The 22,949-nt window shown below is 47.2% G+C and overlaps 2 protein-coding genes across 2 annotated transcripts in view; one reads left to right on the forward strand and one right to left on the reverse strand.

The window, feature by feature from the left end:
- The first annotated feature begins 129 nt into the window (after positions 1–129).
- On the forward strand, positions 130–16,579 carry RTN4IP1 (reticulon 4 interacting protein 1). The gene is made up of 9 exons (XM_009896422.2): positions 130–384; positions 1,841–1,992; positions 2,809–2,877; positions 3,107–3,231; positions 5,766–5,814; positions 6,677–6,813; positions 8,899–9,082; positions 10,933–11,025; positions 16,119–16,579. The coding sequence occupies exons 1-9, from the start codon at positions 132–134 to the stop codon at positions 16,233–16,235; spliced, it is 1,179 nt and encodes a 392-aa protein (XP_009894724.2). The 5' UTR covers positions 130–131; the 3' UTR covers positions 16,236–16,579.
- Positions 16,580–18,086: 1,507 nt separating this feature from the next.
- CRYBG1 (crystallin beta-gamma domain containing 1) overlaps positions 18,087–22,949 on the reverse strand; it is a 42,321-nt gene continuing 37,458 nt past the window's right edge. Inside the window, exons 20-21 of the mRNA XM_054174031.1 lie at positions 22,264–22,426; positions 18,087–19,380 (exon numbers count right to left, since the gene is read on the reverse strand). Coding sequence (XP_054030006.1) covers positions 19,292–19,380; positions 22,264–22,426 — 252 coding nt within the window. The 3' untranslated portion in view covers positions 18,087–19,291. The remainder of the gene's footprint in view (positions 19,381–22,263; positions 22,427–22,949) is intronic.

Below are 22,949 nucleotides of genomic sequence, written 5' to 3' on the forward strand. Positions count from 1 at the left end.
CGCTGGGGCGAGATAGGGGTCAGGCCGGGCCGGGCTCCGGAGCTGAGCGGAGCGTGGAGCAGCGTGGAGCAGCCCCGTCCCGCGGGGCGCCGGCTGACAGCTCGGCCTGGCTCCCCCGGCTCCCCCAGGCCATGCTGTCGCGGGGGTTGGTGAGGCGGACGCTCCGCGGAGCACTGCGGATGGGCGGGCAGCCTCCGGTCCGCGGCCTCCGCGCCTCTCCGCGGGCGCGGTCCGCCATGCCCTCCTGGGTCATAGACCGGTATGGCCGCAACGACGTGCTGCGATTCACCAAGGACATGATGTTTCCCATCATAGACTTCCCGAACGAGGTCATCATTAAGGTTCACGCTGCGAGCCTGAACCCCATCGATCTTAGTATGAGAAGTAAGTGCCGAGCCCGAGCGGCCGGGACCAGGCTGGCGTGATCGCAGTGGGTATGCTTGGAACGCGGCTTCCACCTGGCCCCCCAGCCTCCGAACCCTACGGACATCGGCACAGGCCTGCCCTGGTCGCACCTGCCTGGGCTGCCGCAAAGCAGCAGCAGTTGACCTGAGCCTTCATTAGCAACTGGGGAAAAAAAATCCGTTCCAGAGCAGAAGGGCACAAAAAGCCATTACCTTTCTGAAGCAAAGTCTGCGTGTGTTGCAGGGGTCAGACTAACTGCTGTCCTCTACAAGCTTGCAGCTCCCAAGTCAGTTTCCTTCTGTGAGCACAACCATGGTGGGATTTATTTCCTGGCCGCCTACCCCATCCGCAGCAGCTGGGTGGTGATAGGCTCCTGATTAGCCCCTGCCAACCACCCTCAGGTGCTGGATTTTCCTGTCTCTGTGGTGAGTGAGGCTGAAGGTCAAAGCTGCTGTAAAGCTAGCGTGTGTGACCTGATCCAAACCATGCTGTTCATTGTCATGCTCTTTCTTCCTGAACTGGTATAGATTCATAAAATGCTTTGGGTTGGAAGGGACTTGAAAGATCATCCAGTTCCAACCTTCCTACCATGGGCAGGGACACCTTCTATTAGACCAGGTTGCTCAAGATCTCATCTAACCTGGCCTTGAACGCCACTAGTGAGGGGGCACCTGGGTACCTGCTGTCATCTTTGTCCAGGAGATCTTTGTCTTTCACCAACCAACTCTTGGTAGTTTGCACATTTAATCAGATTTTTTCTTTCCCCTTAAGTTTCAAGGTTTGAAACACAAGAAGGAGGTTGTGGTAGTGGAAGACTTTGTATTTCATGTTGAGAAGTGATCTCGGCATATAATTCAGTTTCAGTAGTGCCTGCAGAGACATCTGCAGGGGGCCTGCTAATGCAGCTGTAATCTGTGCTTGGGGTCTCTAATAATGCAGAAAGATCTTCATACATAGGTGTGAGTTTGATGAGGGGGCATCTGAGGGTACTTGTTGAATGGCCCACCTGAGCTGTTGGGCTGCAGCTGGTGTTCTGGTCAGTGTGAAAGTCTTGGAAGTAACCACACTTTCATACTGCTTTGAAGTGCCTCCTTTTGTACTGTTTCATGTCAGTATGGCAGGGAGGTTGGAGTAGATGATCTCTAAGGACCTTTCCAACCTAAGCCATTCTGTGATGATGCAGTTGGAAAAGGGAGCATTTCCAGTGGATTTCATCTAAATATGTTTATAATGGCAAGCCATCTCGTGGACAAATGAACCAGAATGAAACCTGCCCTTCATCTGCAAAAGCAGAAACCACTTCAGAGTTTTTGCATGCTGAAGTTCTGACAGAAATGAAGCACATGAGGTATAGGCAGTGCTCTCTAGTTGGAACTGTCCAGTTAGTAACTGGAAACTCACTGTGTTGTGTCCTGGTTGGTTTGCTGTGTCGCAGGTGGTTACGGTGCAGCCGCCTTGAACATGAAGCGAGATCCCCTGAAGCTCAAGAGTGCAGAGGCTGAATTTCCACTCACCCTTGGGCGAGATGTCTCTGGTGTCATCATGGAATGTGGACTGAGTGTGTCTTACTTCAAACCTGGAGATGAGGTGCTAGCACCAAGCTCTTTTTCCCTTTCTAAAATGTATGGTTAAAATACGCTGTGAGATGTTCCTCTTTGCTTTTCCTCTTCAGAAAGCTCTTTTTCTCCCCCCCGTGTTGCTGCCCACTGACTGAGGCAGTAAATTCCAAGAATGCTTTTCCCCCTACCATTTTTAACTCTGCAAAACATCATCTTTCCCAGATTTGCTTCTGCAGTTGCATTTACCTTCTGTTTGTTTGGGGGAGTTTGGGTGTTTTGTTGTTGGTTGGGTTGGATTTTTTTGGTTGGGTTGTTGTTGTTGTTTGATTTTTTGGTGTATTTCACTGGTAGCAAGAAGGGAGCTTATTTAAGTGCACACTGGAGGTGCTTCATTTGTGACTGAAGATAGAATTCTAACAGGAGGGGGATTCATTGGCTTTTTTTCTTTAGTAACTTAATTAGGGTGAGAACTGTGGCATAACCTGAGAGCCACTTTGTGAGTTCCCCCCAGTGAATATTGCTTGCTTTCACCTTCACCAGATGCTTCCCTATTCCACCAGTTTTAGTGTAGCAGATTCTGATCCATCCCCTCCAATCTGGGCTTTCTGGGCATGGAATTAGTTTGAAGATTTTTTAAATCCTGTCTTCTGCACAGCCTGGAACAATTTGTTTACCTAGCTCTGCAGTCCTTCATTTAGTCAGTCTGGCAATGGTTTCTGATAAGCAAGAGTGAAAACATTCTGCAAATTGGGAAAAAATCAATACTGGAGACAACTTCTGCATGTAGGTATAGAATCATGTGCAAAGCCACAGTAACTGATGGTTGTTTTCTCTTTGGTTTTAGGTGTGGGCAGCAATTCCTCCATGGAAGCAGGGCACTCTGTCAGAGTTTGTGGTAGCTAGTGGAAATGAGGTAAGCCTTCAGAAGAGTGGCTAACAGCCCAAAGCCTTAAAGACTGACTCTGTTTTCCCCTTCACTGTCTGAGTAACTTATTTCTTGGATTGATACAGGCTCCAGCTGGTTATGAAGACAGGTGAAAGTGTGGAATACACAATCCACAGTGCAGGGAAGCATGCTGAAGTATTTCAGTGTCTCTCACAGCATCTGCTGTGTGACTTAGACGTGGCTGATTCTCTTTCAGGTGTCTTTTAAGCCGAGGTGTCTCACTCACATAGAAGCTGCCTCCTTACCATACGTTGGCCTCACAGCATGGTCTGCAGTGAAGCAAGTTGGAGGGCTGAACCAAAGTAATTGTAGTGGGAAAAGGTAAGTAAATAATTCTGGTGCTAAAGCTTAGTGTTTTATACTGATGAGCTGCTTCTAAGCAGTGGCCATCAGTCTCACCACCCTTGTACTGAAGAACTTCTTCCTAAGGTCCAGTCTAACCCTGCTGTCCCTCAGGTTCAAACCATTCCCCTTTGTCCTGTCTCTAGACACTCTTATGAAAAGCCCCTCTCCAGCCTTCCTGAAGGATCCCTTCAGGTACTGGAAGGCAGCTCTAAGATCTCTCTGGAGCCTTCTCTTTAAGCTGAACACCCCCAGCTCCCTCAGCCTATCCTCATAGCAGAGGTGTTCCAGCCCTTGGATCATCTTTGTGGCTCCCCTCTGGACTTGCTCCCCTCTGGACTTGCTCCAACATCTCTATGTCCTCTTTGTGATGAGGATTTCCTCTGAAGTGCTTTCTTGAAGTCACAGCATATGGAGAGTTTGAATAATTGGGAGGCTTTGTAGAAAATAGCCCATGTAGCTTAGGAACAAACTGTGTCTGGAAGGTGTTTCTACCTGAAGAATCTCAGTGGGGGGGAAATAAAAAGAAGTCCCAGCCAAGCAGCTCCCCTAAACTGAAAATGTTACCTAAATCCTGGAGCAAAATGCACATTTTAAAGCAACAGCTTTCTCCAGCATTTGTCATGGAAGAAATGCCCTTTAAGCAAGAAGTAGAGCTGGAAAGGCAGTTGGACAAGGTTTTTCTGGAAGGATTTATTGTGGCTGTCCTTTGTAAGGCTGAAGATGGGCTTAATCCAGTATCTGGAGTGCAGCATCCTTGAGCCTTTTCAAGTGTAATAAGATCTAAATAAGAATGTTGCTCCAGGCATCTGTTGTCAGCAGCATGCTTCTGAGGATAAGTCATTTTTGGCAGATCTGAAAGCTGCAGGCATTGTGGTTTCAGATTCTGAATCTGAATTCTGCAGCTTGGATCAGTGAAAGAGGAGGGACTGGAATCTGATCAGTTACAAAAGAGGAAGCATTTTAAAATGGATACTGTGACCAAAGCCAAGTCTCTTCGGTTACTTCAAAGAATTTGTGTAAACTGAGACTCCAGATTGTGTAGTGCAATTTTGCACTGTGAAAAGCAATTTCCTTTAACATCCACCCCAGTGAGATTTAGAACAGGAACACCAGCAGCTTCTGAAGATAATGAAATTTTTCTGGCAAACAGAAGTTCTGAGGAACATGATGTTCCCCAACCCTATGCCAGGACTTCACTGTGGATCTTCCTTTTGCCCTAGAGTTAGCAAATGGGTCCAGAGTCCAAGCACTGTTCGTGACTTCAAGGCTTCCTTACTAATTCACTGTGTGAAGTTTAGCTGAAGAAAGTCCCCAGGTGAAATCTGTGAGCAGTGGTTAGCTGGCTGGCAGTAAGGTGCTCACACAGCTGTGACTGGCATTTGGGTTTGTGACATTTTAGGGTGGTGTGTTCAGCTCAAATGAACTGCCACTAAGACTCTGGTAAGAGGCTCTTGCACTCTTCTTGTTTGTCAGTTTGCACAGTGTGGCATTTCCAGGGTCTTGCTGGGGTGTGTTGGGCTAGAAAAATTCTGCCTTCTTTTGCCTAAAGAAGAGGGCAGATAGCTTAATTTCATAGGGACTAAAACTCATTTGTGGTGAGGCTTCTTCATTGTATTTTTGTCTTTCTTTTAGACAAATATTTTGTCATGTGGACAAATGTATTCTGAAGTCCCCAGCCTCCCTTGGCAATGTGATACTGACCTACTTTCTCTCCTAGATTAACACTGATTTGTGTAAAGGGTTGGTGAATTGGATGGGTTTTTTATCTTCAGGAGACCCCAGTCTGGGAGAGGAGAGGTCTCTTAACTGTTTTCCCAAACTAAACAATTCTGTTTGGAAAAGTGAGGTCAGGGACAGGGTTCAGGGATGAGAAATGCCTGCAGTTAGTGCAAAGCACAGGTGTGGAAGTCCCTTTGGCTGTGCTGAGATAATGCTGTTGGCAGTGTTCAGCCACATTATTGCCTGCTGAGGAGTCAACCACTAACACTGGACAACAAATACAGCCTATTGCTTAAAATTATTTGGTGTCAGAAATGTAGAAGAAGCTTGTCCTGGTTTTGCTGGGACAGAATCCCAGCCCAGCCATGGGCTGCAGGCCATCAGCAGCTCTGAGTCAGCCAGGACAGCTGACTGCAGTTGGCTACAGGTGTGTCCCATCACACTCAGGATAAAGGGGGAAGTTTGCTGAGGGGTGGTGGTCTCCTCTTGGGCTCTGCCTGCTCCTGAGGACTGCTTTCCTGTTTCTTGTGGCTGCTGTACAGTCACTGGCCTGTGTATAACTTTACACATTTGTATTGGTGTTAGCTTTGCTGTTTGATTAAATCTATTTTCATTTCAACCCACAGCTCTCTTCTGCTTTTCCTCATCTCCCTTCCCTGCTGGGGAGGGATCATTTGGTGATGTAATTGCTCCAGTTTAGCCCAGGATACAGGCTAAATGTAGAAGGAGCATTAGAATGCATAGGAACTGTATATTTAATGTATTTAATGAATTTTCTCTTTCTCTTACAGAATATTAATATTGGGAGCTTCAGGAGGAGTTGGTACATTTGCTGTACAGGTAATAAACCCCAGCATGCCCAGGATGCATCTCCAAACTGTTCAATATGACAAAAAAATAATCATTGGGAAGGAATAGTGAAATGGCAAGGTACTGATCCATCTGTCTGATCCATCTGATCAATGTGAACTATTTTCAGATTCACTGCTTTCCATTTGTGCTGTTGTATTAGTTGAAAATAGAAAGTAGGGACTGTGAGAGGCAGGAGCTGTGAGAGATCTGTGGGACTCAGAAATCTCTGGCTTGTTTTCATTATGGAGCAGAGCTGACTGAAAGATGAATAGGAGAAGGACTTAGTGTATGAGTAGAAAACCTGATGGAGAGTGTAGCTGTTGTGGATGGGCACATGGCAAGAGAGGCAGCAGGCTTTGACGTGCTGTGCGTGTAAAGCAGTGGCTTTACATCAGCCTTCTTTCACTGCCTTTGCCCTGCTGCCCTCTTGTCTGTCTCCATTCCAGTGGCTCTGAGCTTTGGAGTCAGCCTGCTCTTTGATCCATTAGTTGTGGACTGTCCTTTCTCCATGCTTTCATTTAATTTGGAGGGGTTTTGATTCTAACTGGTGTCACCTCATGTTGCAGCATCTTTCTGTTGTGGATGCACCCCACCTGGAGGTGTTCAAGGCCAGGCTGGATGAGGCCTTGAGCAACCTGGGCTAGTGGGAGGTGTCCCTGCCCATGGCAGTGGGCTTGGAACTAAATGACCTTGAAAATCCCTTTCAACCTAACCCATTCTCTCAATCTCCCTGCTCTCTGCTAAAGGTGCTCACTTCTTGCATAAATAGAGGGAGATTTGGGCTTGTTGAACTGTTCTCAGCATTTCACTACATGTTAAACTTTGGACCTTTTCTTCTTCTTGTTTTTAGCTAGTGAAGGCCTGGGGTGCTCATGTGACAGCAGTTTGTTCTCATGATGCCAGCACACTGGTGAAAAAGCTTGGAGCAGATGATGTGATTGATTACAAAGCTGGAAATCTGGAAGAGCAGCTGAAAGCCTTGCCCTTGTAGGTGTTTGTGTTGCTGTCAGACCTCCTGCCTTTTGGTTGCTTGACTCCAGTCTATCAGAACTCCTTTTATTTGGTGACCTCCTCCATTTTTAAAGCATTACTTTGTAAAGCAAATTCACCCCAGCCCTTTTTTGAATGCAGTCAGTATCCCAAGCCCAGATTTCATTGTGAGACTAAGCTGGTTAATTGGGCTTGTGGAGGCAAGCTCAGCTTCACTTGCTTCTCTTCACTGACACCCATTTGAATGGTTCTGTCAGCTTTCAGCCAAGACTTGGAGCATGTACAAAACTTGAATAAGTGAAAATGAGCCTCAGAAATCCTGTGTGAGGTTAGCAAATAGTAAAACTAAGCTTCTAGAGGGATGAGCTGTGTAATGAAGCAGTTAAACGACTTGCCTGAAGGTCTTTAGCCACTGTGCAACTCAACTGGGAGTAAATCTTTCTTCTGTAAGGTTGGGTATGGCTGCCTCTGATAAACAATCACACTTATCTTGTCACAGCACTTATGTTTAAAGTAGCTTGGGGGGGTGGTTCTCTAGAACTGAAGTCTCTCCTTTTCTGCTTTTGTAATCTTTCCATCTGTTTAAGCTCACTCTTCTGTGACATGTATTTGAATATGGTATTTATGTTGCTCTTTTTAGCTGGACTGAGTTAACTTTCTGGGAGGGGAAAGAAAAGCTGTTCAATCTGTGAAAGAGTCTTAGTGGTGGCTGTGCTGAGAAGTCAGGAGGTGTTTAACTAAGTGTGGTGTGATTGTCAGCTCCGAGGGGAGCAGCACTGTATGGGCAGGAGGGGCAGCAATTAACCTTGCAGTTTGCAGGCAGTGCTGAGTTTGTCTTTGTGCAACTCAGCATCCTCAGTGCTAAACACCCATTCTAGCCAGTGATCCTTTGTAGGAGATAGCCACAGCTGTGTCCTAGGGTGCAGTTTTATGATACAGCTAAACTGATCAGTCAGGAATACTGAGAGGGATGTTCTTATTTCCAGCCCCTTTTCAGTTGTACTGACTCTTCAGCCCCCATAAGGAGCTAGGTTTTGGTGTGGGTTTTTTTCCTTGGAGCATTAGTTTTCATTACTTTAATTTCTCCTGCTGGCAGTTAACTGTTAGGTTGTCTGAACTTAAAGATGAAATCACATCTTTGAGAGACAGGCAGGAAAGATTTCCAGAGGTAAGAACTGTTCCATTTAATTTGCATGAAGTATTTTTCCCCTCTGTGTTTATAGGTTATTTGGCTGAGATGTTTGTCTATACAGATCTGCTGCAATCTGGAGATTGCTGGCAACTTACAGATGAAAATGATAATGAGCTGCATCTAGCAGAAGAGATGCATAGCTCCCTGTTGCCCTACTCAGTTTTTACAGGCTTGCATGCTGAGGTAATGAGAAGAAACACTGGAACTGTGGCTTGTTGCCAGAGGCTGCATATGCCCATCCTGTGGAGGAGAAGGTTTTAGACCCCTTTCATTGTTAGGTTCCATCTGGAGTTAGGTAGATGTGAAGAAAAGAGCTGTCAGGAGAGGTAAAATGGCCTCAGAACAAATAAGGTCAAAAAAGACTTTTAGAGTGAAGCTGGTAATTGGCTCATGGAAGAGATATGAGGAGATAAGGGTGAGCAGATTAATTTGTTGGCAAAACTTTGCCACTGGAACTGACTTTCACCTGAGCACAGCATGTACAGGAGAGAGTCCTAGGCAGGGTGTGAGTCCAGGCTGGTTTCCACATGTGGTGGTCAGGGCTAGCACCACACCTCAAGACTGTTCCAGCAGTCTCAGTGGGAGGGCTGAAGAGCCCTAGAAGGCTTTAAGCAAGCTGAGGATGTAGTGCATCTAGGAGTCTGCTTTCTGGAATGTGAGTTACCTAAGCAGCCTGTGTCTGCTGTGCACAGGGCAGTGACCTCTCGCTGCACACTGCAGCTGGGCTTTAGCAGGAGCCTTGGGACTCTCTTGCAGACAGATGATTGCAGCAGAGCACTATGTAACAATGGGAACTGCAGCAAATTTCTGACATGAATTAGCTTCATTATGATGATTTCCCCCCCCTCCCCCCAGTCATGTTTTAAAACCTGTTCTTTACATGTCTGCAGATTTGATTTCATCCTTGATAATGTTGGTGGGTCCACTGAGAAGTGGGCTCTGGATCTCCTGAAGAAATGGTCAGGAGCAACCTATGTTACCTTGGTGACACCTTTCCTGATCAACATGGACAAACTTGGGGTGGCTGATGGCATGTTGCAAACAGGAGTCACTGTTGGTTCCAAAACTCTGAAGGTAAGTGACAGAAGCCTTTATTCTGTAGGATTATTTATTGTTCTAGTGGCTTCCTTTGTGGCCTGGATCCTTGTCATGTGGCTCCTCTGGAAGCATCTGTTGCAGCACTAAGTGTACTTCAGATGCATTTTCATTCTTTCTTGCACTGAAAAGAAATGTGTGGGGTGGTGCTGATTGGTGTATGTGGTGGTTTGGGGTGCTTTGAAGTTTGGATTCCTTATTGTGCTTTTCATGGTGACCTTTTTCTGTGTGGGCTCCCTGGTGAGCCCTGCTGACAGCTCGTGTTTCTTAGTCAGCAGAGCAAATCCCTGCCTCATTGAACCGAGGGTAATTTTGCTACTTGCTTTAGGCTGGTCAGGCTTTCTCTCAAAACATTGTTCCATGACTGATTCTCTTTATCTTGTTCCAGCACCAGGGAGTAATAAGTGGTTGAGGGTGGCTGGAAAGTCTTTCATCTCTCTCATGCCCATATGTCAGCATGGTGATACTGATTTTTGTTTTTTCTAGTTTTCCTAAGTGGATCTTAAACCCTTCTGCCAGGGAGGCTTGGGGGAACTTTCCTTTCTTCTCCCAACCTGTGTGCTTGCTCTCCAAATGAATGCTTTTCAAGCAGTTGCTATGGTACTCCTGTGATGGCATGGCTGAATGAGATTTGAAGACCTGCAGCAATGCTTTGAAAGGAGAGCTCAAAAGCAGCATGAAAAGGCTGGGGAGAAATACCACACTCCTCTGGCATGTCTCTGTGATGAGGAGCATTGGATGCCATGCACTAAAAATCATCTCTCTGGCAGGTGATGGCCCTTACTCCTCTCATGACTTAGAGGAGGTGCTCTTGACTTGTGAGATCTTCCCAGAGTGCTTTTCATGTCAGCTGCCATCAGTCAGTGGATGGTGATGACTTTGCCAGATGTGGTGCTGGAAAATTTAATCACTGACATGGTGGTGGAAGGTTCTAAAGGTCACACTGCTGGGTTTATTTCACCTCCTTTGTGAGTGTGTGTAAGCACACAGCAGTACTACTCCCTGGTGTAACAGGTCATGCTGGCTCTAACTGCAGAGTCAAGGTGGTTGTTTCACTCGACTACCTGACTTGTGCAGGGCAGGGGAGGTGATTCTGCCTCTCTACTCTGATCTCATGAGACTTCACCTGGAGCACTGCATCCAGTTCTGGTGCTCCCAGCATAAGAGGGACATGGAACTGCTGGAGCAGGTCCAGAGGAGGCCACGAAAAGATCAGAGGGCTGGAGAACCTCCCAGATGGGGACAGGCTGAGAGAATTGGGGCTGTTCAGCTTGGAGAAGAGAAGGCTCTGGGGAGACCTTAGAGCAGCCTTCTGGTACCTGAAGGGGGCTACTGGAAAAGGACTTTTTGCAAGAGCTTATAGTGTCAGAATGAGAGGGAATGGATTGAAGCTCGAGGAGGGCAGATTTAGACTACAGATTAGGAAGACATTCTTGACAGTGAGGATAGTGAGACACTGGAACAGGTTGCCCACGGAGGTTGTGGATGTTCCTTCAGTGAAGTGGCTCAAAGCCAGGTGAGATGAGGCCTTGAGCAACCTGGGCTAGTGGAAGGTGTCCCTGCCCATGGCAGGGAAGTTGAACCTAGGATGAGAGCTTCAAGGTCCCTTCCAACCTAAACCAGCCTGTGAACTGGACACAATTCACCCTGATCCTGTTGTGGATTAAATGTCCAGGCAGGGATGACCATCTGCCTAGGTGACTCCTTTTTTACTTTCAGACACTGGCATATAATTTCCATGTCTTTAAGCTCCTTCTCTGGTGTTCCTGTTGACTTTAGCTTCTGTTTCTGCTCATGATTTTCAAATGTACTTGTGCTCTTTCTTGCAGCACCTCTTGAAAGGAGTCCATTACCGGTGGGCGTTTTTTGCACCCAGCGGGCCAAGCTTGGATGAAATAGCACAACTGGTTGAGGCTGGAAAGGTATGGAAAGTCTGGGTATTTGTGCTGGAAGGGGGCATCACAGTGTGGGGGGGATGTTACTAGAGCTAGGGGAGGTTTAGGTTGGATATAAGGAAAAGTTTCTTTATGGAAAGAAGTGGTCAGGCTTTGGAACAGGCTGCTCGGGGAGGTGGTGGAGTCACCATCCCTGGAGGTGTTTAAAAAGAGATTGGATGAGGCACTCAGTGCCATGGTTTAGTTGGTAAGGTGGTGTTGGGTGATAGGTTGGACTTGATCTTGAAGGTGTTTTCCAGCCTGGTTAATTCTGTATTCTGTGTTCTCTGCCTGCTAAGCAGGTCAGATGAAGAGCTGTGGCTCTTGGAATTCACATCATCCATCTCTGGATGTCCTGCTGTAAGATGATCATCAGGACAAAGATGTTTGTTTGGTCTTTTATTCTCTGTGCAAAACCAGACTGTTGGTCTGCAGAGTCATCATTCTAGCAGCATTTGGCTCTATTTTGTGACGCATTGTAAGCACCTGAGCTAGCATCAGGATTTTGTAAGGCCCAGATGTGTTCCATTCAGCCAGATGTTTATAAGATTTATGAGCTTTCATTGTGTAGACAGAAGAGCTGTCTGAAATGGACAGCTGGTCCATTCAGAGGAGTGGGTGTTTGGAAGGAGGCAGCAGAGAATGACTGGGGGAAGTGTACCATAAACATTTCTTTTCACACAGTTATGGGAAATTGTATTTGAGCAGAAGAGAATAAATGAGAGTAAAAAATCCCCAACAAACAAAAAGCATCACAAAGCAATACAAGTGTTGCAAGAAGACTTGGGGAAGGCTTCAAAGTGAGCTCATGCAGTTGAACAACTTCATTTGGGGTGAATACAGCTCTGAGTGCTTCAGACTGTAGTGCTTTTGAAATGTCAGTGAATTGTCTCTCCTGCTACAGACAGCTTGGAACATTCTCCATGTCTGCCATGTCTCAATGTGTCCTTCTCTGCAGTTCATTCCAGGCTTTGTCTTTCTGGCTGTGCCAAGGTATCTTAAGGTACCTGACTTGCCCTTGGGTGGTGCCTGCTTTACTCTCCCTGTCTGGAAAAGGACCCTAGGGTAGCAATTCTGTACTTAAATGTCAACAATTGCTAGAGACCAGTGCTTCTGCCTACCCTTGGTCACTCACACTTGTTCTGGACCATCTTTCCCCATGCTGGAGTGCAAAGCTTGCACTTCTTTAAGAACCAAAGCATGTTTTCTTCTTGCAGTGCTTTTGCTTGCCAGGTTGGTTGGCTAAAGCTCAGGGATGTTGATCAAGGAGAGGGTGCCAAAAGCTCTGAGTCCTTTTCCAAAAGGAACCTCTATCCACCCCCAAAAATGTGTTTATTGAAACACATCTGCTCCTCTTCCTGCAGGACATGGTAGCTTGGTTATGCTCTCTGTGGAAGTGCTGTGTGATTACATCAGGAGCTTCTGTAAAGAAGACAAAGGGGGGGTTTGGAGATAGGTTTGGACATTCTTCCTGTAGCAGGTATTTAAGCAGATGTGTTGCCTCAGCCTGCTGTAGTGGTGTAGTTCTGTAGAGCACTGGCCCCAGTCTCCTGGGCTCTAGAGCAGGAGGGAGCTGTGCCCAGCACAGCAGTGACATGTGGGGTGACAGCTCTGGTTCTGAGAGTGTAATTTGCTGAGGAGCCCCTAGAACCTGTTGTTGGCAGGCAGTCTGAAGCTCAGCACAGTGTTGGCCACCATTTTAAGGGGAAGGAAGCATGAAGAAAGGGATGGATGGGATTAAGACCCAAAGAATGTGGAACTTGATTGGAGCAGAGGAGATGCTCAGCTATAGGGCAGAAACAGCAATGTGCCAAATGGGCATTGTCTCCAGGAGATGCCCAAGTGCTGCAGGGGTAACTCTTTGAGCTACAGGCCAGGGGCTGTTCTCTTGTTGACACTGAAAGGAGACTTGCTGAGGGCTGAAGGAGAGTATCAAGCTCTGTGCTGGTGCTCAGAGACCACACTTGGGCACAGTGGTGATCTGTGGAGGGAGACAGCCTTTATCTTCTAACTCAGCTAGCCAAAATGACAAGCAGCTCTTTGCCCTCAGGAAGATTGTGATGTCTGGTGGGGCACATCCCAGCTCTTGTCTGTGCCAGTGTCTTTCCAAAGCAGGTACACAAGCTGTGAGCAGACTCAGGGGGAGGCAGGAGCTGGGAGGGAGGCTCTACAAAGCAAGGAAGCCTGCAGTTTGGACAGGGCCATCCCTAACCACCTGGGGGACAGCCAGTGCACTGTCATTGCCCTTGGAGGGAGAGCACTTCTTTTAATCAGTTTTTCCTTTCTGCTTTGTGCTTTCTGTCTCCTGAGCATTGGAAGGCCCCAGCTCTCCCTCCAGTGGCAAGGAGCAGCTCCACACCCACTGGAGGAACTTGTTGCTAGCGTGGAGGTTACTAAGGGATAGAGATGGATTGCTAAGATGGATTTTTCTTAATTGTCCCCCCTGATGAATTCAGGCTGTGCCACAGGAATGGGGGCCTCCAAGAGTGGGCTTGCCTTTGCCATTCGTGTGGGGCTCCGTTCCTGCTGACCAGCCAACTCCTGCCAGCGGCTCGTGTGCCGCCCGCCGCGCTCCGAGCTGGGCTGGCTGAGGTGCCACGTCTCTGCTCCATGGAGGAAAGCCTTCCTCAGCATCAGCAATTGCTCTCTTTATTTTTCCAAACACATGAGTTCATTTCAAGAGACCTGAGATTCATTTCTATAGTGTGTCCTGCATCAGAGAGAATGAAGAGGAAGAAAAATACCTTTCAGGCCCAATCTGTGTTCAGCTAAAGATTTCAATGCTGGGTGCATGCAGTCCTTTATCTCCCAGACTTTAGCTTAATCCCTCTTTCCCTGAACAAATAGGTGTCCTCTGGCAAGGAACTGATGCGTGGCTGTAAATAGGCAGTGCTTTTATTGTCCAGCTAAGCTCCATTTGTTAGCACACATTCACCACAGAGCAGACGCTCTCCTGCTTGTTTGTCTGCTCACAGGAAGAAATTTTATCTTAGTCAGTGGATTATGGTAAAGGCTGAGTGAATCACTGTGCTCCAACAGGGTCAGCCCTTTCAGGGTTAGGCTAACAATGGGGCTGACCAGCCAGCCAGATAAAATGTTTAATGCTCTAGATTGTCAGGATCATCAATTTCAGTATTCATGCCCCTCTATAGCACTGCCTAAAGCCAGTGTTTAAATAGTGCTAGAGGTTACATGGATGTAGAGGTGGGCTTTGAGTGTGTGCTGGCTGCAGAGCAGTGTTTGGAGCTGTGAGGCTGAATTCAGGGCTCCCCTGAAGCCCTGTGTCACCACTTTTCAAATGCAGTGTTGGAGCTCTCCCTGATAGGCCAAGGGTGTAATGTACCTTGTTCTGTCAGGGTTATAAGCTGCAACCTGCCATCAATGACTGCTGCCTGCCTTGGTCCTTTTTTCCTCAGCTGCTCCAGGTGTCTGAAATGAGCTTCTGCCTTGCCCTGGACTCTCCTGTGCTTCACATCCCTTGTGCTGCTGCACTGCTTTCATCCCTGAATACTTTTCCCCTTCTCTCAGCAGCCTTTTGCCCTGCTGGGGTCAGCTGTGTCCATGCTCCAGCAGGTTGAGTTTCTGTAGTCCTTTTTTCCCCCCCCCTTAACTGAAGCACAGCTTTGTGCTGCTCTGCCCTTAACAGTGAGTACTTGTACAAGTGCTGCACTCGTGCTTGGCTCAACAAGGTTACTCAAGTGTTTTTACCCAAGCTTCTGCTATGAGAGCAAGTGTTTGGTCTTCCTCACAGCAGTGGCTGCTGATCAGCAGCACGTTCCCCCTGCTGCTAGCCACAGCAGCTGCAGTTTGCTCAGATGCTCCGTTGACCCAAAGCCATTGTCTCATTGTTTGTGCTGCCTGGGGTCCATGTCCATGACGTTGCTGATGCCATTCTGTGCTGGATGCTGACCAAAGATGGTTTTGCCTTAAATGTGATCATTCACACCTTGCATTTCTTCCTCAGCTGAAGAGCAAGAAGTGCTGCACAGTATTCTTGTGGCTTTGGGAGGAGGTGTGGTAGATTGTTTTGTGCATGGATCTTACTTTGGCCTTTGGAAGGCTGACTCAGAAATTGACAACAGAAAAGGCTCTTCTGTTGGAGCAGCAGTGACAAGTAGTTTTGAGAAGCAGCTGAGCTTTCTTCTGCCTCTGTCAGTACACTATGCTGCCTAAAGCAAATGCTTGTAGGGTTTTCAGGCTCTTTTAGTTATTGATGGGAACAGGGGACAGGGTAATTTCACCTTCATTATTAAGAAATGAGACTAAAACAATCCAGGAGACTACTCTACAAAATTAATGCCATGGTAGCAGTTGGTGCAGGCTGGGCTCTCTGATGTATGGCTGTTGGAAGAGAGTGGCTGAGTTCTTGAGTGTAGCCAAATGACTCAGCAACAAATGTGGACTTTGTGTTTCATTTGTGGCCAGGACTTTTAAGGGTACCAAAGCAAGTCCTGCTGCAGTTAGGCACTGGATTGATGGGTATCTAAAACAGCTGACCTGCTGAAACTTCTTGGGATTAACAATAAAACCAGGAGAGAAATAGGAGAAGGCAGGGGGAAAAGTTCTTCCTTCTCTGTGTATCATTGGGATGTGCTGCCCAGGGAGGTGGTGCAGTCACCATCACTGGAGGTGTTTAAGAAGAGATTGGATGAGGCCTTTGGTGCCATGGTTTAGCTGATTAGGTGGTGTTGGGTGATAGGTTGGACTCTATGATCTCAAAGGTCTTTTCCAACCTGGTTAATTCTATTCTATTCCAATTGTGGACACCAAAAGTTGAACCACAGTGTCAGCTTTTAAAAGGCCTTACAGCCTGGTGTGGGGACTGTTTCCAAGAGTCCAAGGTGAGGGCTCTGAACTCTGCTAGCAGAGATGTTTCAGAACCTGGGCAAAGAGCAGCAGAGAGCTTTCTCTTGCATGCAGATGGGTACCTGAAAAGGGTTCAAATCCAGTGACTGCAGCACTGGCAACTTCTGCCCTAAATACTATAAAGAAACCTCCCCCTTTCTTCCTGGACTTCTAAAGGGTGACACTGACACCTGATTTTATTCCTACTGCAGTGACACCTGTTCTTTCTCCTGTAGATTCAACCAGTTATTGATGAAGTCTTCACTTTTTCTGAAGTTCCAAAGGCCTTTCAGAAGCTGGAAGGAGGCCATGCACGTGGGAAAACGGTGATCAATGTCATTAGTAAGAAATAAAAGCCTCTCTAACCTTTCTCCTGCACACTGCCCCTCCTTACTGGCACACTCCACTGGAACCTGGCCACTCCTTCACCTTTCAAAGCTCACAGAGGATGCATACTTTTTTCAAGGCTTGTTTTAGGAAAGCCTCTTGGATTCTTTCACACTCTGCCTGTCACTGTTGATACAGACAAGAAATCCTGCTGGCCCTTAGGTGACAACATTCAGACTGCAGTGGTGGCTTTTGCAGAGCACCCTCACCCTTGGGTAAGAGGAGCAGCCAGATCCCCTGTCAGGAGCTGCTATTTTCCAGCTATTTTGGCTGAGTCCTGAAAAGGTGAGCACACTTTAATTGTCCACTGTCCTTTCTCCTTTGGCCCTTCCCTGCTACTCTTCACCTTGGTTAATATTTATTATTCCTCAGGACAGTTCATTCTCAGAACCTGTGAGTTTCTCCTCTGGTACTGTGTCCAGTTCTGGAGCCCCTATTGCTGGAAGGTGTCCAGAGAAGGGCCATGAGGATGAGCTGAGGGCTGGAGCTCCTCTGCTATGAGGACAGACTGAGGGAGTTGGGGCTGTTCAGTCTGGAGAAGAGAAGGCTCTGAGGAGAGCTAATTGTAGCCTTCCAGTATCTGAAGGGGGCTACAACAAAGCTGGGGAGGGACTTTTTAGGGTGTCAGGGAGTGACAGGACTGGGGGGGATGGAAAAAAATATAGAAATGGGTAGAGTCAGTTTGGATGTTAGGAAGAAGTTCTTCCCCATGAGGGTGGTGAGACACTGGCACAGGTTGCCCAGGGAGGTGGTGGAAGCCTCATCCCTGGAGGTTTTTAAGGCCAGGCTGGATGTGGCTCTGGGCAACCTGCTCTAGTGTGAGATGCCCCTGCCCATGGCAGGGGGGTTGGCACTGGCTGATCCTTGAGGTCCCTTCCAACCCTAATGATTCTGAGTGGTCACACTGCTGTTTCTAGACCAGTACTTTCCTCTTGATATGGCAAATCTCTCATGGCATGATTGATGGGAGTAGAAGCATGGAACAAAATCAATCTGTAACTGCTAATTATTCTAACCCCTGGCACAGATGCAGCTGGTGACAGTGTTGATGCAGGTAGGTTAGACATGCTTTTGTCAGCAAGCAGGAGGCCCTGTTCCTGCCATGGCCCTGTCACTGCTGGTGGAGGGTGATGTGGTCTGCTTCCAAACTTGCCATTTTGCCAGGGATGGGCTGCAGAGTGACTTCCCCTGCAATTACATAGGTAAGTGGTAACCTCTTCATTAAGAGCTGCACACTCACTGCAGTGCTTCCATCAGGGGACAGAGGCAGCAGGCATGTGAACTGTGGCCCCAGGTACAAATGCATGGGCCCACAGCTGCCTGTCTAGGAGCATTCAAGAGCAGGTGCTTGTCTAGGAGAAGCATCCATTCCTCAAGCCACACCACATACTCACTCATGAGCTGGCTGTTAGAGAAATTATGGACAAAACAAGGCACCAGACAGAAAGAAAACTAACTGGAAGAGGTCAGCTTTCTCCCTTTAAAAACAACCTAACTTCAATTTATTTGTAAAATGCTATATTAGATATAGCAAGAGCACATCAACATGACAATGTACCACTGTTTGCAACCAGTAACAACACATTTCCGAGGGAGAACTAAAAGCAGCAGATTTCAGAGCAACAAAACTTCAGTAGGTCTGTACAGAAGGAAGAAAATGAGTAAGGCACTTCCTCAGGAGCCTTTGAGGCAAGACAATAGTAATGAAAGTGTTGGTTTTAAACAGACTTAAAACTATGCAAGACAAAGGCCTGGGTGCTCCTAGGAGCAGCTTGTAACACTGGTCTAAGCCAGGACAAGAGACAGCAGCATGGTGCAACACTTTAATGTTGACAGAAAGGTAAGATATATTAAGCAAAACTTAACAAAACCTGGTGAGGAGCAGGGCAACAGAAGAACCTCCTGTGGCCATCACTGTGTCCTGTCACAAGCTCTTTACTAAACCAGTAACTCTTTGAACAGGCACAGCCTTTGTGACTGGGCACCTCTCTGGGCTTGCCTATGCCCCTTTAACTGGAGCAGCCTGACACTACTGCCCAGGAGCCAGCAGCCCACCACAGATGCTGCTCTCCACCATCACCAGAAGTCCTTGGGGGTCTGGCATTCTCCACAGTGACCACAAAGGGCAGTGGCTGAAATATTACTAACCACAGCATTGGTGCTGTATCTTTGCCTGAGAATTCTTGTTTCTGTAGGTTTTGGAGCTCAGGAAGGCTGTGCCTGCTGCAACTGGTTTTAAAAGGTAAAAATGTGACTTAGCAAAGTAGTAAACCCCTGTGACTCAGGAAGTTAAGACAGCCTTGGAGCTGGGCAAGTTGTTCCCATTCCAGCCCTCTCTAACAAACACCTATTAATTTACATCCCCTCTGCATGAGATGGTCTGGTTTTTAACCCTTGATTCAGGACTTGCTCTATTAGCACTAACTACATTTGAAGCCACACACTCAAAGTTCTTCGGTTGTGCTGTGTGCTAGCAGCCTTTAACCCTTCAGTAAACACAAGTGTTTCAGTGAAACAAATATATTAATTTCCAGGAGTGACTATTTCTCTATCCTACAGCCCAGTTGCTCTACCCACATACACACTGCACTCCAGTCCTTTAGAAAAGAAGCTTTCACTTAATGTTTTTTGGCCTTCCTCTCACTTAAGAAAGGAAGCAAACCACCTTTTAACAATAAGTTAAGGTTATGCAGATTGACTACTCTGGATTAGCTACTCACTGCCACAACTCTAACTCCATGGGGTCTCTCTCACCTTTAGTTCTTCCACTCTAGCCTGGGGCACACTACCACTCTCTGGCACATGAAGCTGTGATGATGAAGGACAAAAAAGAACAGAACTGGTTGAGAGAGAGTCAAGGTTTTATAGGGATGATAATCTTGGAGGTGAAATCATTCTGTTGCTTGTTCTTTTTGAAATTGCAAAGAGAAGACAAAAGCTCTCAGGGCTGATCCTGGACCCCTCAGAGATGGCAGTGCCTGCACTAATGGCTCATTCAAATGTCACCTTTGCTCAGCTGGGTTTATACAACCAGGGGTTCCCAACACTGTGTTAGCTTCTCTTCGCTGACTGTGTTGACGACGACGTGGTCACGATCGTACTGTGTCCCCCCTGCGGAGAGAGACGTCAGAGGCCAGGTTAGCCTTGGGAGCAGAGACAGCTACTCCAGGGTTCATTCATTCAGGTAGGAAAAGACCCTCAGGATCACCCAAGTCCAACCACTAACCCTGCACTATAAGGTTCACCCCTAAACCATACCCCCAAGCACCACATCCAAACCACCTTTAACTGCATCCGGTGCTGGCATCAGAGGTGCTCCAGGGCTCAGGGCAACTCCTACTAAGTGCCAGTGCAGACAGTTTCTCTTCTCTCCAAGGCACTTAAACTCTGCCTGCTTTTGGAACTCATGTTCAAACAAGCCTGCCTGCTCCTCCACCCCTTCAGCACCTCAGCTTTTCCAGCTGGGTGGGAAATAGAGGCCATACTGCAGCACAAGCAGGTGTAGCTCCCCTGAGACTGCCACTTCCCCAAATCACACTTGGCTGTTCAGTTTCCCCTCAAGAGTTGTCACTTTGCTCTAAAGATGATGCCTCTGCTGCTAACAGACAATACAAGCACAACCCCACCAGGGACAAGCTCTGGGCCTTGTATCCTCTTCACCCTGGTAATGTGCTGTTGTGAGCAGCTGCATCACAAGATGCCATGCACAGCATCACACCACATGCAGCTCTTGCTTCTGGCAGCTGAACACACCCCAATGCAAAATCGCCTCCTTTCTTAGAGGGGCTTCATTTACCCACATGCTGCAATGCCAAGTGTTCTCACAGAAGAGCCATTAATAGTCTGACTTAAGAAATGTTCAACTAGAGCTGAAAGGCAGAACTGACCTTTTTTGCCCCCCTCAGATCCAGTATAGGCTACAGAAGTGTAGGATAGGTACAGCCCATCTAGTACAACACATCTGCAGTAGCAGGCAGCATTCCCACTGGAAGCTGCCATCTGATCCAACCATTTCTACAGAGCACCAAGACACTTCCATTCTGCACCACTCTAGCCTCACCCTCCCCAGGGGAGCTAAAGACAAGCCTGGCAGCTGAGAGCTCCTAAGAGTGGAACAAATACGGATCCTAACAGGTATCAGACAGAAGTACCACAGGCAACAAGAGTCCTGCACAGGCAGGCACTTTAAGGGCAGCTCTTTTGTACCAAAATGATTTCTCTCCTTGCCATCACCAGGCAATTATTAAAAGTCAGCAAAGACACACAGCAGAAGTACTTGCAAAGTTCTTCAGAAAGAGGGAGGGGAAGCAGGGACTATCAGGTCAGAAACTCCCACAGGAAAAATAAACCTAACCAGCAGCTACAAAAACCTAACATGAGCTACAGACCACAGTTGTCACAGCAAGTACAACAAAGGGTCTGACAGAATGCAAACCTGTTTTCTTGGGAAAGGAGGGGATCTGTTTTCAGTGGAACAAGAGACTGGATAGAGCTCTGGGCAAGGCTTTGTGCTGTGCCAGTGCATCCACACGGTGGCACTGGAAACTGCACAGTTAACTGCCTTCACTTGCTGGGAAATGGATGAAGAATCTAAGAGTGGATTGAAGAATGGATCAGCAGAACTGGCACAAGCAGGTGATGTTCCTCTTCCTCAAATGAGCTAACTGCAGCTGTTCTTGCATAGTTACCCTTTTTCTTTTAAGCTCAGCACATCTACACTTTTATCACTAGACCTGTTTGTGTGAAGTCCTTCAGGTCTAAGTGCAGAACACAGAACTCTGCTTGTTTGGTGCAACTCAGAACTGACTTTAGTGTGACTAAATACTCCCCCTTGAACTGCAGTCTTTTTGCTAACTTTAGAATTCATCACCACCAGCTTTCCTGGCAGTAAAGAGAGTTTATGACAATTAGTGCCAGTGTTGTGTTCTGGGCAGGCATTTGGTAGCCTTTCCCTGACAGCCCTGTCTTTCTGAGTTCAGAACTTCAGAAGCTCTGGCTGTTGACTCTGGTGTCTGTCTGTCTTTGGTTTTTGTCTGGGGTTGGTTTGTTTGTTTATTGCTGTTGGATGTCTCAGCATCAACACAAGAGTTTAAAACAGCTGAAGACACCAACAGCTATAGAAAATGATTACTGCCCCCCACCTGAAAATGCAGAGTTGTGGAAGAACATCTGGGGGCAGGGGGGGAAATCACCACTCAAACTATTAGACATCCAAGGGTGGATTCCCCTGCATTAGACAGTTTCAAGGCCCAGCTTGATAGGGTGCAGTGCCATCTCATTGAAATGATACTCTTGCCCTGAAAGGTTGGCCAGGATGATCCTTGAGGTCCCTGGCAGCCTGGTGTTCTATGAATCTGTGAATCCCATTATGCCAGTTCTGCTAATCATTCCACTTGTTGCCTTTTCAGAAGGAGCAGCTACAAAAATCCAATTGCTGTGACAACAGCAACTGTAAAACACACATCAAGTGCACACAGGCTTCGGGCTGCTCTGACAGAGCCTCGTGTTTGCAATGAGGGGATAGCCACTAATCAATACATGTAAAAATGTCTTGCATCTAAACACATCAGGGTACAAGCCTGCCTTTGCTTTCCTGATACCCTTTGGCTACTGCATCTACAACTACTATGTCAGAAACTCTGCCCTGTACAAATTAAAGTTAATGAGAAGCCAGGCTGCTCTTGCCTCAGCATTTTAAATACACATCACATCACCCAGTGCCACCTAAAATTAACTGAGGATCTCTACAGTGAGTGGACCCTGGGAATACAAGATAAGCAAGTACTGTGAGTTACTAAGCTCTGTGTAGGAAAAATGGAGTGGAGTCCTAAGGCCTGTATAATTCAGAGGTCAGACAAGCTCATCAGGTCCCTTTTGGTTCCAGATGAAAGTCACTCTAGCACCATCCTTAATTTATAGGCACGTTCAGTGCCTAGCCCACTGTAAACACCAGGAGATTAAGACACAATGCAATGAGATAACACATTTGCTTACCTTTGATATCTAAAACCAGCTTGGGTTTCATCTTGCTGTAAATCCTGCCATCAGGACTAATGTGCCAGTACTGCTTGTCTTCGTTCCGCTCAAACGACAGCCCGAGCTTGGAGCCAGGCGTGATGAGGTTCCCAACGATGGTCAAGCAGCAGTCCTCTGCCAGCTGTATCATCAGAAAGACAACAGCAGTTACTCAGAATGCTCTTACTTCTGGTGGCCACTGGCTTTTTATCAGATAGGAGGTGAGACCAGGATCTAGGAACTACTTTCCCTAAAGGAACATAATTTTGCCCCAAACTCGAGACGCCTCGTTTTCTATTCCTGTTTCTGATTCCACTCTCCACACCCTAAGCACATCAGACTAACCATGCTGTATCAGATCAAAAGGCATGCACCTGCCTCTGGCAGTGGCCAATAACAGATGCTGGAGAAGGTTACACATTCCCTCTGCTCTTGGCTGCAGCATGGTCCTGGTGACTTCTCCCAGGCTACAGCAATTACCAGTCCCGAGACTGGTACCTTTCACACTGAGATGGTTTCTGTCCCATATGTGAATTTGGAAGTCCCTACCCACTGAGATCAGTGTGACCCTTTTACATGAACACCCTTCTGTCCTTTAACTCTTCCATATCTCAGCTACCTCTATTTAAAATATTAAAGATAACTTGACAGGCAACTACTAATTC

The sequence above is a fragment of the Dryobates pubescens genome, chromosome 28 (assembly GCF_014839835.1).
Source record: "Dryobates pubescens isolate bDryPub1 chromosome 28, bDryPub1.pri, whole genome shotgun sequence".
NCBI lineage: Eukaryota > Metazoa > Chordata > Aves > Piciformes > Picidae > Dryobates > Dryobates pubescens.

Excerpts from the sequence above, each read along its gene's own strand:
- RTN4IP1 (XM_009896422.2), top strand. The coding sequence starts at position 132 with ATGCTGTCGCGGGGGTTGGTGAGGCGGACGCTCCGCGGAGCACTGCGG. Across the intron at positions 9,083-10,932 it reads TTGGTTCCAAAACTCTGAAG|CACCTCTTGAAAGGAGTCCA; the intron begins GTAAGTGACAGA and ends TCTTTCTTGCAG. Across the intron at positions 11,026-16,118 it reads AACTGGTTGAGGCTGGAAAG|ATTCAACCAGTTATTGATGA; the intron begins GTATGGAAAGTC and ends TTTCTCCTGTAG.